At 39.5% G+C, this 15,552-nt stretch overlaps 1 protein-coding gene across 7 annotated transcripts in view; it reads left to right on the plus strand.

Moving 5' to 3' along the window:
- The window catches only part of enox2 (ecto-NOX disulfide-thiol exchanger 2), a 189,231-nt gene that overhangs the window by 107,942 nt on the left and 65,737 nt on the right, over positions 1–15,552 (plus strand). For all 7 annotated transcript variants that reach the window (XM_051954617.1, XM_022213922.2, XM_022213930.2 and 4 more), the window contains one exon: positions 14,095–14,226. In XM_051954617.1, the coding sequence (XP_051810577.1) occupies positions 14,095–14,226 (132 nt within the window). The remainder of the gene's footprint in view (positions 1–14,094; positions 14,227–15,552) is intronic.

Consider the following 15,552-nt stretch of genomic DNA (forward strand, 5'->3'; position numbering starts at 1 on the left):
TTGGAGCTGTTTGTTAACCAGTTAGTCCACTGACATTTTTTTTTTTGCCAACAAATCTGGCAATCAAATAACCACTTTAGGTTTTTGTTGTTATTGAGGCAACACAATAAATCCTCTAAATTGTGAATTGGCTTTGATAGCCTTTTAAATTAGTCCAAAACCAAGAGATCAGTTAACAATTTTTTTTGTCAACCAAACAATCATTTGATTGAGAAGATGACAAATCAATGATTATAATAACGCTTAGTTGCGTCTCTGCATGTAATAATAGCAGGTGGTCGAATTTGTCTGTGTTGCTGGCGTGAGATGTGGCAGGCCTGTATTTCTCTGATGGTTTTGAGTTGTGTAATGTTGAGCTGAGGTTCTCTGAAGATAAAGGGAACGTGAGTTGCATGTGCAGCACCACTGGAGTTGTATGAGGTTTTTGTTGTAAAGGAGCGATATGAGGACATTTTAAATGTGGAAAAAATAATCAATGTCTCGAACAAATTCATTTTAAGTGACTTAAAGTGATGAAACGGAGATTGTACCAATCCCAATTAAAAGATATAAAACTGAATATGCTCTCAAGGTTATTCAGTGGACATTTACTTTTATTTTTAGGAGCCTGAATCGGGGGGAGCAGCATCTGTCAGAGACTTTGTAATTGTTATACAGTTTTTGTTTCAGGACTTCTCCAGCTGTTGATTAACCATGACCATCAAAGATGCTTTTTCTCCAAAGCTGGCATAATATAACAAGCTATGAGAACTTAAAGCACTGTTGGCACAACAAAGAATGACAGTTCCACGACTTTTTTCTAAGGCCCTGGTCTCTTGTTCTGACAGTTTAAACTTCAAAGGAGAAAGAAAGCAGATTTAAAGAAGCTCTCCAGCTTGTTTTTCCTCCTAGAGGTTGTCAGGCTGTCCTTTAGGCATCAATAGACACATTCAATTTGTGTCTCTTGTGCTAAACAAGGGTTTGGCTGTGTAGTGACTTGTTAAACAGCAAACTCCTACAAGGCTGCAAACTGGACACAAGCTGTCTAGGAAGTACAGAATCCTGAAAACACAGGGGAGCTCATACAGCTAAAGTATTCTAGGTTCAAAAGTGCAGTTTAAAATTTAAAGTTTTACATTTAATATTCACCCATTAAAACTATGTCACCTTCATGTTTAATAGGCATTGCTTTGGGTTTTATGTGGGCCATCATATTTGCTCTAACCTTCAGTCATCTCACTGAGAAATCAACTGTCAAATTTCTTTAGATTTTAGAAATACGTGAATATATTTTTATTTTACAAATACTCATGTAAGTCCTGACTTAGGTTATCTTTTCCTTTTCTCCTCGATATCCTCTTGGGAACAATGAAAGACGTACGCTCTGACAGCACTGAGGAGGAAATTAATCAGGCCGTCCGAACTTCACACTTGGTCACTCTTGAGATTTCCGCCTGTGAATCTTCAGGGAAAAAGCTGTGTTTCTGTGGCACTCGACACATCGGAGTTTTCTTTTACTCTGATGGAACAGTCTGTGTGCAAAGCTTCTGTTTTTGTAACAATAAGCAAAGAGCCTTTGCTCTGCAGCTGATTGGATATCAATGTTTTGAAGATGAATTAGGGTTTGTTGCTTTTCAAACCTGAAGTGACATGATATATACAAGGATATTAAATGGTAATGAACAAGTGAAGAGGTCATTGTATTGATTACTGATTTCTTTTCCATGTTTTAATTTTCCAAAGAATTTCATGATGTAATTGTAACTTTGTTTTTACAAAGCTAATTCAGTTAATGATGGGTAAAAGCAATGAAAACTGTACTGAGGACACGTAAATCTGAACTCTAAAACTGAGGTACCGAACTGCACGTCAGTGGGTTAAGCAGTAAATCAACGTCTGAGACTGGTTGTGAGCTTGACATCACATGTGGGATGAATTATATTCCACAGCTGTACAGATTCCCATCAGACTTAACCAGGTCTGAACCGTAGATTATAGTACAGTTTGAATCTTCTGTGTTCTTCTGCTAAAACTGGAAGCTTTCCATTTATTGTCCTCGTCCAAGTCGCCATCTGATCCATCCTCAGTTGGCGAGCAGAGCTTTCAGCATTTTCATTGATCCTTTGTCTTTGCTTTCTTCTCGTTTGGCATCGTGTTTTGGTCATTAGAGACAATTTCAGATATATTATCAGTGACTGGGCCAACTGAGAAAGCACCAACATGACTTGTTTTATGTGCTGTTTTCATTATTAATTGCAGTCCAGGAGATGAGTCTTTGTACTATTACTCATGTTGTCTGTAGGAGTTATGAAATATGGAAATATATGGGAGAAATTTAACAAATGTCCTTGGTAGAAGTTTCATCTGTAGACACTGCTTGTGCATCCCTACAGTTCTGACACCAGCATTTTGCGTATACTGCAGTGTGGCTTTTCTTCAAGCCATAAGAGCACTCAAGATTGTAGGTTGGAGAGATGGTCTTGGCAAATATAGAAAACTGGAATAAGGCCAGGGAGTGGTTAGCTTCCATTTAGAAGAGTGGATTGTTTACTGAATGTTAGGCCACTGCATTTCATATGAAGCCCGGATGAGTTCTTCTGCAGTGTTGTTATGATGGAGGCAGTTCACCTTGCCTGAAGCAGAGATCACCTCCTTCACTAGCACTCAGTGTAAAGTGATGCAATTAAATAATTAGACATAGAAGGTGAAGAGTTCAATTCAGTTTTATTTAACACCTAATCAAAACGCGTGTCAAGGCACTGTACATGGTGAGACATTATAGTATTGCAGACAGTAACCACAGAGAAAACGGTGTTCAACAAAACTATTTTTTCTATATATGTGTGTAATTCCCAGTGTATTTATTTTGAGTGTGTTTCTATTGTTTTGGTTATAATCACCTTCGAGATCGACTTGGCTTGATTTCAATGCCACATACTGAGAAAAAAATTCCTACACAGAACAAGAAGAGACTGGTACAAGTTTCATGAGCAACCAGCCCTCATTAAATGCAACCCCAGCTACTCTTCAGTTAGGTTTTCTTGTTCTTGTCTGGGTGTTTTTATGGGTGCAAATCTAATGAGGTAATGAGAGATTCTTTGGCATCAACTGTAGGCATTTCAAGCTGCCTGTTCTAAGCTGTTGATTTTTTTTTTGTATGCTTAGTCCCTCGTATTTGTGCATCACTTTGTATCTTTTGCTCAACCTAGCAACTCATTAAGGTGTGTCTACTCATTTGGTCTGTCGGTGAACCTCTGAATCTGTCTGAGGAGCAGTGAAACGATCGAGTGTTGGGTGTTTTCTCCATGGTATAAATTATCCGTTGCGCTGTTGTTATTGTTAGAAACCAGATCTTTTAGTGTAACTTCATTACCTTATGGAATTTGCTTACCTTTGATGTTAACTTTAGATGTAGCTCAGCAGGTTAGTTATGATTTACTCTTGTTGCTTTTTTTTTTTTTTTTTGCTGTGTTTGAGATTGGTTTGATTTTTCTTGTGAACAGACGGGCTCTACAGGAGAAGTGGAAGTTGTAGAAATTGCTAATAAGTCACGTTCCTGCATAATACATAATGGATGAGAGAGAGTTAAATTAATATAGCATGTACATGAACCTTGGTGTCTTATTTCATCAACCTGCTTATATGAATTCACTACCATGACAGCCTTGGTTTTGCACAGAGGTTTTGAAGTCCTAACAGATTAGTTCATAGAGAAGTTTAGCGCCCCGTGAATTTGCCATTTTTATTAAAGTATAAGTTTTGCCCTCTGCTGTCTTACTGCTGTGAAATTATTCACTTTGTGAAAACGCTGCAGGATTTTTTCCCAATTATGTCTCATGAGGAGTTCAATTATATTCCCCTTTCTAATCAGACATGCTGAAAGTTGTAATTCTCTTAAATAGTTACATCAAAGCAGGATTTGTCTTCAGGAAATATGTTTAAATTGATTATGTAACCAAATGTGTTGGTAAAGTATAGAATTGGGATTTTCAGTCTCCAAAATCTCATTTCAGAATGGAGTATGTTCTCAGTGGGTCGAAATAACACAATATTGACAAGAAAATTTTAAAGGGAGAAGGGGGGGAAAAAAGGACAGTAACAGAGTTGAATTGTAGCATCTGTGGCCTCACTAGAGGCACCATTTAGGAGGAGGTGATCTGTGACTGCTCTCATCGGTATGTGTCGCATTGATCCCTGTCACCCCGGATGATTCGCACCAAAACTGTTTAGCTTTTAAGCCACTTCACCCCCAAACACAAACACAGTCCGGGTCACAGCGGCGCCGAGCCTGGTCAGCAGGAACGGCATCATGTTTCCCAGCTGCTCCAAGAACTGTAAGTAGTGTTTTGGGGTCATTTTTGTCACTTTTAGAAGAAGTGAACAGACTCTTGGTGGCATTTTAAGCACCTTACTTGAGTTATACACATGTAGTGGGTCTAATCTGCATTGTGCTGCAGAGTGAACCTGGACAGTTTTATATAATATATATTTAAAACAAAGAGCAAGTAACGCTGAAACACAATTTAAAATGAAGATGTAGTTTCACTTTTGTATTAAAGTTTTGTGAATATACATTTAATGACTTAGGACATTAGACATTATAGGCATTAAGAAATGGGAAATATAGCAAAAGAAGGGTTTTATGTGCAAAGCAGAATTCTTCACATTATTAAAAATCAAATTGGTCGCTTTTAATTAAACAGTTTAGTTATTTTTCAGACATAAATGGTATACATTCCCTTGTCTCAACTTCTAATTTGTTACATTTCACTGCTTTTCTGTCTTATGTGATTGTAAATAGATTTTATTTGATAGTTTAGACTGTTGGCTCAACAGAAAAGTAAGCCTCAGGCTTAAGGAGATCATAAAAGGCACTTTTCACTATTTCTTGATGTTTTAATGAGAAAGCAGTTGCAAAAAGTTGTTGGTTGTAGCCCTAATTCTTTGTTCATAATTTAGCTCACACATATGCAAACTATCTTCTTTTCTCTTGCCGCTGTGTTAATATATATACTGATAAGTTCGCTGTGTTCCAACCAATCTGATTGGTCCTTGCGAAACTAATAAAAGTAATAGATTCCTTTATTGAACTCTGGTTGCTTGTACAGTAAATGTATGTAGGATTAAACATGGTTCATCTGGTTGATGCAATTTGTTTTTAAGCACTTATCTATGTGTATCCCATAAATTGGAGGCTCAGGTCCCATAGGATTCGACGCCAGCCTCATCGTTTCCTTTTGCGCAACTCAAAATGGTCAAATTGCCTATTACGTCTCTCCTCTTTAGATTGATGTTCTGGTAATAGTCTGTTTCTTCACATCTGCACCATTAGATTGCTCACTCACAAATCAGCATTTAATGACGCGACAGCTCGGCCAGCTTGAAAAATATTTCAGCTTCATAGTCTCCACCACTGTCGCTCCCCCTCCCCCTCCAGGACAGTGGAATAGGTGCTGTACATCATTTGCACATTAAAATGAGAAACCATTTCTTCTGCTCGGTAATGAGATCTGAAGGACTTGGTGTGTTTAACGGGTGCAGCGTACATGGGAGTGAGGTACTTGGAATGAAATGCACATCGCAAGCCCTGCTTACACCGTGAAAACATATTTTGCGTCATGCTTCATACAGTTTTATGCAGTGCTTCACTGGTTCATCGTGCATGTTTAAATTAATAAGCCAGCAATAGAGTTTTATATTGTAAAATGCTTCAGTGATTCATTGTGCGTGCTCTGTCCTTCATGTTTGCCTCACAGACTTCTCAGCTCTGTTGCGTTTTCCTCTCAGGTGTGACAGAACGCAGCATAATAATCGACTTCTTTGTAATTGGGCAAATCCGCACTGCTGTCATTGTGGACAGAAGGATGTCAGCCTTCTCAGTAAATGTGTTCATTAAAGTAACTTCCTGTCTCTTAGAGCCCATCATTCGTACGGATTAGTAGCAGCTGTTTTGTTACATCATTAAGATCAATGCTACAGTCACTTTACTCTTGCATCCCGTCAGTCATGCAGTAATTCTTCTGCTTTCAGCACTGTCTCAGTTGAGGATGTTTTCAGTTTTGATCACGACATTGGAAGGTATGGCCAGAAGCTGGGAAAAATGCCCATAGCAAACATATTATTTCGCTGCAGTTGTTGTATTTACTTCTTTTTTTTTTTTTAAGTAACAAAAAACAACAAATTTGCATATAACGTCTGCAAGATGAGGTTTCCTTGCACCGTCACTTTTCTGTTTTCTGTTTTCCTCTGGGCTTCTTCACAACTAGATCTTATTTTGATCGAACACTGAGCTAGTGAACCTTCCAACCAGCAGAAAAGCACTGTTAATTTGGGATACCCTTGTTTTTGAAAACCTATGCATCTCGTGGTGCAGTTATGTGTTCAGAAATGTGTGCCATTGTTATTTCCCTAATTTGTGCAGGGCAAGCGAGAAGTCAGATGGACTAGATACAGATATTGCTTTGTATTAATCTAATTAGGTCTGTTGCAAAGACATAGCGGGCAAGGGATCGTATTTGAAGAGAGCCACAGCCCCAAAGGCTTTTTACAAGATGGCGATCACACTTGCAATTAGTGGAGGAAGCGGTAGCTAAATAAGTTTTATTGTCTGCTGTTGCTCAGCCACAATAAAAGCTCTTGTCAGTTATTTTGCTGCAGATCTGGTTGTGCAGCTCTTCAAGTTCAACCCGGTCCAGTTGGTTCTGCTTTGAGGTGAAGAGTTACATCCATCAATGTCACCTCAGCACAATGCTTCAGTTATTCTGGTCAATCAAAACGGTCAGTATCGAACAACGGTATATGTAGGAGCCACAAGTCGGCTTGAAAACAGTGGAGGCCGCTGTGCTTTGAGTTTGTTGTTTTTGCACTTCCAACCATGCAATCATGTTAGAGTAGAGCAGTGCTCTTTGCAACTCATGCTTCATCCTTGCAATTTGACCACCATCTAAGTGAAGCATTCAAATGTTACTATTTTGGAACCCTCACCAAGCAGCGAGACAGGTAGCTGTCATTGATTTCCTCACCAGCTTTACAGATATGTGACTCTTTATAGACATACCTTGGTTACTATAGATTCCAACATCAAACTCACATCATGTTGTTTAGAATGCTTTGATAGCATTGATGTGGTGATGTTACAGCTCTGCTTGTGATCTCTCTTTTTCTTCCCTTCATGGTTTTTATCTCCCATCCCTTCTTCCCCCCACCATGAGATATCAGAGTAATCTGTTCTTGTCTGTCACCTCTTTCAGCCCGATAAGGAAGGGAAGAGTCATGCTCCTGTCCGCGAACGGATGTTCCTCCTTGACAACATTGACACAAACACAAGGGCCTCTGCTCCATTTTGTATAAAAATAGCTCCTGATAAGCCAGTAGAAATTGAGTTTGTTTACTAAAAGTAATCTGCCTATCTAGGAAGTCATCAGTAAAACCTCTTCTTCAGTGAGATAAATGCTGATGTCCACTGTGCATCACTGCGTCTTTTTCTTTCTCTTTCATCGCCTGTTGTCATATAGGACGGTTATGACTGCAGTCCCTGATGTGTACTAGCTTGGCAGCTTTGCTTCATAGCTGAGTCTAATCACGCAATATTTTTGAAAAGGCGTAACCGCAGCATTCAGCCATTTTAAACCCAGCGATGAAAGTCATTAAGGGAATTGAAATTAGGCATTTAGCAGTACTTGCTGAGCTTGTTGGAGTCATGACAGAGCAGCTGTAATTTGTTGGTTTATCATGTCAGCAGTATTATCCAGTCCTTCTGAAATTGGATGATTTGTTGGGGTGAATGAATATAAGAATGTTTTCATCATTTTTAATGTAAACGTTGTAGCAACAAGAGCAGCTTTTGTTGAACCCAGGACTCTGCTGCGATGAGCGAACTGGCTGCTCTCAAGCTCAAGCACGTCTGCCAATCTGCAGCTCTGCTCAACACCTTAATACTGCTCTGTGCTACATGATGTAATACTGAGCACATGTCTGAACTGGACACTGATTCTCAAGAATAATGATACAGACACCCCCTCCTCATTAGTTTACCGGATTGGTTCTTTCGGTTTGCTGTGTATGAAACTTCAGAAGTCTGAATGATTGTTTATTAGACTGTTTTTACTACACTACAGTTTCTAGGTTGAAACCAATGGCTTATTTTGCTCATGTTTCCTGTAGCATATAAAAAATACCATATAGACATGATGGCAATGCTTTTTAAAGTGTACATTTACACCGTGGGGCATCTTTACTCTTGCTGAATAGCTAGGAGTAAAACATTAAAATATAATTCCATTCTTACTCATGGGTCAGTCGGCTCTCACTTCACTGCTGTAGTGTAAAAAAGTAAAATGGAGAATCAATTTTTGATTGAAAGGCAGCAGACACACAACATCGCCACACTACATGCTTAACTTGCATTTGATTGCTTGCTGTTGATTGCTCTGTGGTGAGTGATGTGGTGTGGAATGAACGAGCGGTCCGCGTTCATTCATCAGTTAAAGACTGACATCTTGTCTAGATCTGTATGAGTTCATGTGCAATCTGCTCAAATGGGTTTACAATGTGGAGGAGGTAAAGAAGTTTAATTGATCACATTTTTTTTTTTACAATAGACTTGACTTTTCTAACCTGAGTTTACACTGTTTCTCCTAAAAGACTCTGTACTAGGTGAGGTTTTTAAGGTAGCACTGAATGTAAACAAGGCTCTGTCCCATTTTGTGCAGTAACATGCCTGAGGTCTCTTATTCAGGAGGGTAATGAAATTCCATTTTTCTGTAACGGTACAAAACCATCAGTCTTGTAGTTTCAGTAATGACATTACATGGTTGGCTATTCAACAAGCAATTTATATCATGTTAAACATTGTTTAGCTTAAGTAATCTATTTAGGTGAAAATCAGATGAAATATCCCACTTATCTTGTGTCTTCTAACAATTCAGACTTCTGGGAGTACGTAAGACAGATGGTAAGACGTTGGAAGAAAACACTTGACAAGAAATTTGATGATGTATCAATGAGGAATCACAGTGATGGAAATGCTTCTAAAAGATGTTCAAAGGTGCTGGTTTTAAACATGACTACTCATTATTATAGCCGCAAAATCTATCTCCCATGTCCTAAATAACTGCCACCTTAGCAGAGTGCAGTGCTCCCCTCTGTGTGTGCTGTAATCTGAGCGTCTCTGTACATGTTTGTACGTTAGTGCATGTGAGTTCCTCCCATGGAAACTGTCTTCAGTAATCGAAGTAATGCAGCAAATTTATACTGATTTCTCTGTCAAACTCCCCCCTCTTATTAATGGTTTTATTTATCAGAACATATCGAGGTTAATGAAAGAGAAAAGGCAGAGAGAGAGTGTCCCCCAGTTTTTTTTCTCCCCCATGAGGCCGGACTGTCTTCAGGCCTCTTATGTCATACTTATAGCTTCACTTTGTTGTCTCGGTTTCTGGTCCTAAGTGAGATGCGGTGTAGTGAAACACTCAGGGCACACTCGACTGTGCCACCACTAATCACCAGACCTCCACCACTTTTATCATAATTAACAGATCAAAGAAGCGGATAGAAGGGCAGTCATACATTATTAAACCGAGCCTGTGTGTGTGTGCATGTGTGGGTCTGTGTGTGTGTGTTAGGCACGTAAGTAAAAAAATAGTGATCTTTATGAGCACATTTATCTATTTTGAGAAGGATTTCATATTTCATTAGAGATGAAGTTGTATAAATTGTCCCCCCAAAAAGGTTTTCCACTCTTACCTTATCTTTGTGCTCTTAGGTAGTTCTCACAATGAAATTAGACTTTCTAATTATTTTTTTCGTTTGTTTTCAAAATGCATATGAGTTGGTCTTTTGACCTTCATCCACTACTCTGAAACACACAAAGATAAAAATGCACATACAGGTAAACATGCAGACCTGTGTTCAGGAAAAGAAAGAGTCATCCACTCTCAGAGGGCAGTTCTGCACTCAAGGCATTTTTCTTCCTTCATGCATAAGTATGGACACTTCACACATCCTTCCAAATGGAAAGTGCCAGACCTCTCTTCCAATATTTTGTCTAAGACCAAGGAGTCAGAACACAGTCACCAGCAAATATTTAGGGTTTTATTTTTTCCTTTGCTTGGAGGACATGTATTGAAGCTTAATTATGCTCTTCTGCTTGCCCAACCACCGTGTTCTGCGAAGGCATTATATTATGCGTGATTGTAGGTTTTTGCAGTTCGCACTTTGTGGTAATGACTATCATTAGGCCTACACGCTTTATTCATTGCCACGGTGTTCGAAGTTCAATTTGAGGTGGCTCCCATTTTCTGCTTCGCTCTTCTTTCTGTCATTTTGTCTTGTGAGCATCACATCTGTGTATTAAAAGTGACCTATTCTGTCTCTTTTTGTCTATGTCCCTCATCTTTTAGCTCCCTCTTGAATTTTCTCTCTAGGGGCTGTAATAAACCTGTAGTTAGCTGTTAAAACCATGTGCATTTTAGACTAAATGGCCCTCAGCGTCTCTCTGCCTGCTGTTGGGGCTTACGGCCAATGGGCCTTTAAATGACTTAATTTCCTATCTGCCTCCTGGGGGAGCTTTTAGGGAAGCTAAAAGCTGGTCACAGCCTGCGGAGAGTGAGTATCAGGAAAGCCTTGGGCTGGGCGGACCCCAGCTGAATCAAAATCACTATTGCTTTAATTGCCATGGGCAATATCCAGATGACTGAAATGTATCATGGTGATGCTGGTGTAGAGTTGCTCATCGGGTGATCTCTTCACAGCATGTCCATTAGTATTTGCTGCTTTTAAGCATTGTTTTAAGCTTATTGTGTGTGTTACACATGGATTAACTTTGTTTTCACAGGACTGTATAGGCATGAAGTTGAACCACACATTTTTTGATGAACTTGTTAATCATGCAATCCATGAAATCTTAAATTATGTCTGTCAGAATTAACCAAAATTGTTCAAAATGCAAAAAATATTTCATAGAATAAAAACCAAAATTAAAAATCTGAAAATTCTTATATTTTACAAGATGGGGAAAAAAAGACTTGCAGTTTAATGGTCAAAATAGGTCTAAGAATGTATGTCGTCATGTATCTTTTTACAGTCAAAAATTGCATTTCGAATAAGATTAGTGTTGTGTTTTTTCATTCCAGTACGTTTAATTTTGCCTATTATTTTTCGTTCCTGTGATATTATTTTTGCATTAAGTCTTTCTGGCACTCGCACTGAGAGACCATGATGATGAGATCCCGTGAAAAGAGGTAAATGTGACCTCCACTGTAGCTCTATTTAAACCTAGCCAAGCTTAAGCAGACTTACTTACATTTAGCTCAGGTCTACGGAGTTCTACATTTGGATCTCCGTGTCATCGGGTCTTAGCCACACATGATTAGATTGTTCAGGTTGTATAACTAAATATGGCATTTGCATCAGCTCAAGGCAACTTGAGCCAGCAGCTGAAAATGATTTGGCCTATTTTTCTCTTATTGCCATTGATTTTTGCTTTGTCTTATCACTTGACCTTGCAGTAAACACTGAAACTGGGTTTCAATTAGGTGCTTTTTATTCTATGCAGACAGTTCTTTTCAAAACAACAAACCAAAGTGGTCTAATCCATGTTTTCAGTTGTCCCGGACTCCTCCTTTCTGGCGAGGTGAACCTATGAGCTGTGTGTTCTGTGTCTCGGTGTGTGCTTGCCCACGTGTGTGTCCCTGTGTTGATTTTTCAGCTGCTGCTTGCCATTCCTCCCTCAGCTCTATATATTGATGTGATGGCGTAAGACGGCTCCTTTAGGGAGAGCCAAGGTTGACCTCAAGGCCACCTTGCCATACCGAAATCAAGGAGCTCGATGATCAACATACAGAGGTGCAAATCTGAATAGTATCATCGATTTGTGGAGGAAAGACTGAAAGAGTGGGATGGAGGAACATGAGACGGTGGATGGCAGGATAAGACAGATGGGTCGATGCAGGATGAACAGGAGCAGAATTTTAACTGATAAAAAGAAAAAGGGTGACACAGAAATTGGAAGCAGTAAATGAATGAATGAACTGGAGGGTGTATGACTCAGCTTCTAGTGAGCAGGTTCAGGAGGCTATTCTAGAGGAGCTAACTGGACTTAAACTTTTAATATCTGTAACCCAGACAGTCAAATGTGTGACTTTGATTGTGAGCTACACAAAAAATAAGTACTCCGTCTTCTAGGAGGAGCAGAATCGCATTCTGTCGACGTCTGTGACCTGAGCAATGATTTCACGTCAAAGACAATGTCTTTTCACATTTCGATTTACATCAGTAAATTAGATGGAAGGACAAAAGGATATACAGATCTTTACATGTAATATATCAAACAGCCCAGCAGTGGGACATTTTACTATTTTTATCCTTTACAAACTGACTTTTGTTCTAATTGCTGGACAAACCAAGTGATATGAAGCCCTCAAAGGTGATGGTTGTAGTCACTTTATGCATATTCTTATTGTGAATACAGCAACAAAAAAAAGATGTTAAATGAGCCAAACGACTCAAATATACGCAGAAATTTCAATCACAAGCAGTTTGGTATTTGTATATATATGTTTGTGTATGTGTATGTTGCAATTACTAATTCCCAAACCAAGCTGCATCCTGTATCAACATTGTTTTCCCCCAGCTCTCATCATTATTGTTTTCATTAGCCGAGCAAGAAGAAGTTGAATTGAGGACATCACCTGTCAAACCCTGAGTGTGTCTATTCATCAGCACTGCAGTGACAGCGGTTAATGTACTGTAAACTGTAATAAAGCTCCTATAAAAGCTCACCACTCCTCTCCTCTTTCATTTGAACTCCTCGAAAGTGTCCACAGTTAATAGGGTTGTGTTAGTTAACAAGCCTGTGAAGTCCTCGTCAGCAGCATTATCACAGCGACGCACAGACACGGTCGGTTTTATCAGGCCTCTCTGTGGCAGCAACGGCAGACAGCTCTGAAATTAGCAGCTCAGAGAGGGAGGCAAAGAGGCAAACAGCATTATTACACATGGCCAGCTGTGTCTGAATACCAGGAATGCCAATGTAGCGGTTGTTGTTCAGACAGACACAGACATTTATACACACAGAGATTCACAGTGGGCTCTGCCACAGACCTTCTGAGGTGTGAAGTGTGTGCAGGGTGCAGCACTTCTCATTATTAACAGTAGTGTTGGCTTTGGCATCAAGAGAGAAGAGGGCAGCTTGGCTCAGCCAGCAGTCACAGCAATTTACAGGTCTGTCAGAGAGAAAGAGGTCGACCAGAGGAGAGAATTAAAAGGCATTTAGAGCTGTGAAATAGACTGCAGACAGCGAGAATGAGCCGCTGGTTGATGTATGATGTGCTCATGTTGACGTTACTGCAGGGTTTTTATTATGGGGACCTAAATATGTTTGCTTTATTATGCAACACTGGGCAGAAAACCATGAGTCAGGGGATGTCAGTTTGAAATGATGTGTGCGTATTTGCCGTGCTAAGTTGGAGATTTTTCAAAGTTTTCCGAGGTTTAGTAGCAGACTGCCTGGCAAATGCCTGATAGCATCAGGATTTGTGCTTAGCGCCATGATAATCTTGTTTTACGCTTTATTATTTTCTTACACTGGCTTGCAAAGGAAAGCTCTGATCTTTCACTGGAATGATCCTTGTTGCGCATTTTGTGTATGTATGAATGTATTCCTATTTTTTAACCTGCTTGTGCTACTCCAAGTAAGATTCTTCATTTTTGTGATGTATTTTTTCAGTCATGCAGCACCATTTCAAGTTGACTTTGAGTACAGGTCAGTGAGACAGGAGGTGTCAAAAGGCCAGGCTGTTGAATCTCTCTGTTGCAAGCGAACAAACAGCAGCATCAGAATGAATAGATTGTCAGTGACAGTGCTGCAGAAATCACTGTGCAGCCAGACTGACTGCAGGGTCACAGAGGCCTTCCCATCTCCTCCCCTTTGAGACTTAAAGGAACAATTTCTAGAAAGGATGCAACTAAAAATGCCATGACAACACCGCACTGTCAAAATAATCTTCTTCCTCAGTCTTTGCCATAAAATGCTTCCTCTTCTGGTGTGGCAGGAGGACTTAAAGGTCACAGGAATTATACTGATTCTTCTCACTTTCCTTTCTTTGTGTCTTCCTGCAGAAGGCATCTGTAACATGACAATGGACTCCAACTCGATGACGATGCCCATGTCAGACCCCAATGCCTGGGCAACAGCCATGAACAACCTGGGGATGCCTCCCATAGGAATGACTGGACAGCCACTGATGCCAGGTACCACACTGCCCAAACTTCATCACATAGCACCCACACCAAACCTGTTTTTGAAAGTTTACTTCAGAATTCCACTAGAAAAGATGCTGTACTGGATATCTAAGCAACACATTTGAATTCCATCCGGATGTTTTGAGATAAAAAGATGGAACTTTCTCATGTCACAGAGACCATTTTGTTGACTGAAGACGTGGTATTCCTATTAGCAGTTCCCCAATACCAAGTGCCTCTGTTATATTGCAAACTAAGTTTCACATTTACACTTATTTGTACAATTACCCAATGTCCTTTAACCAAATTTAGCAACAAAAAATGAAGGCGATGAGTTCTCTGCAGAGATGTAGTTTGTCGTATTTCCCCATAATAATTATTTGATTAATTTCAGCTGCAGTGTTTATTTCCTTCTGGCTGTTTCTTTTTTTTTTGAGACATTGCAAATTGTTGATGTTATGAATGTTAGAGAATTCTGCGATGGCTTTCTGTATGCTGGTACAGTTTTTCCTTCACAATGAAAAAAATCTAATCAAACTGAAAATATATACATAAATAAATCCAAATTTTAATTAGCACGGTTTCTTGCTAGAGCATTTTAATTTTGTAATTGAGCGAATCAACAAGACGTTGTTGTTGTTATTGGGCGGGGCAGGTTTTCAAAATTTGGCTCTTAAGGTGGTAGGTTTGTGAATTTATGGCGCTGTTGAGTGCAGATTGTCTGTAACCGTGGCTTTGAGCGATGACAAAGTGGATTGGTATGTGTGGCTGCATTGGTCATTTATAAATAAGTATGTAGGAATAAACAGGATGAGCTGAGTCACCAAGATGGGATTCTGAGCTGGGAATCAAGTCTTAGGATGGTACACACAGACAAGCAAGCTCAGTCTGGATGAGCCAGATATGACTCAGTCCAGCTGGGGTTAGTGTAAAAAAAAAAAAAAAAACCCAGCAGGTTTTTATTTTCAACCTGTAAGAAATGTAAATTTTACAAGAGCTGTTAAAACAACTGCACGTCTCTGTGTAGTTATGCAGATTCATGATCATTACTTTCGTCTTCCACCTTCTGTATCTTCTCTCTCTTGGGTGACAAAAATGTATTGATAAAATGCAGAGTCACGTTTCGGTTTAGCATCGGTAAATAGCACTTTGGTACTTTGTGTTCAGGGCGTGACATTGACAGCCTTAAACTCTACTCTGCACTAATGAGTTGCTTTGAATGCTGAATCTGAACCATTTATGCATCCGCTATTATCATTTTATCCCATAGAGGGTTGCAGGGGCTGGAGCCAAACCCAGATGAAATTAGGCAAGAATACATGATCATAGAGATGA

This window comes from Acanthochromis polyacanthus, chromosome 10 (assembly GCF_021347895.1).
Source record: "Acanthochromis polyacanthus isolate Apoly-LR-REF ecotype Palm Island chromosome 10, KAUST_Apoly_ChrSc, whole genome shotgun sequence".
NCBI classification, from domain to species: domain Eukaryota; kingdom Metazoa; phylum Chordata; class Actinopteri; family Pomacentridae; genus Acanthochromis; species Acanthochromis polyacanthus.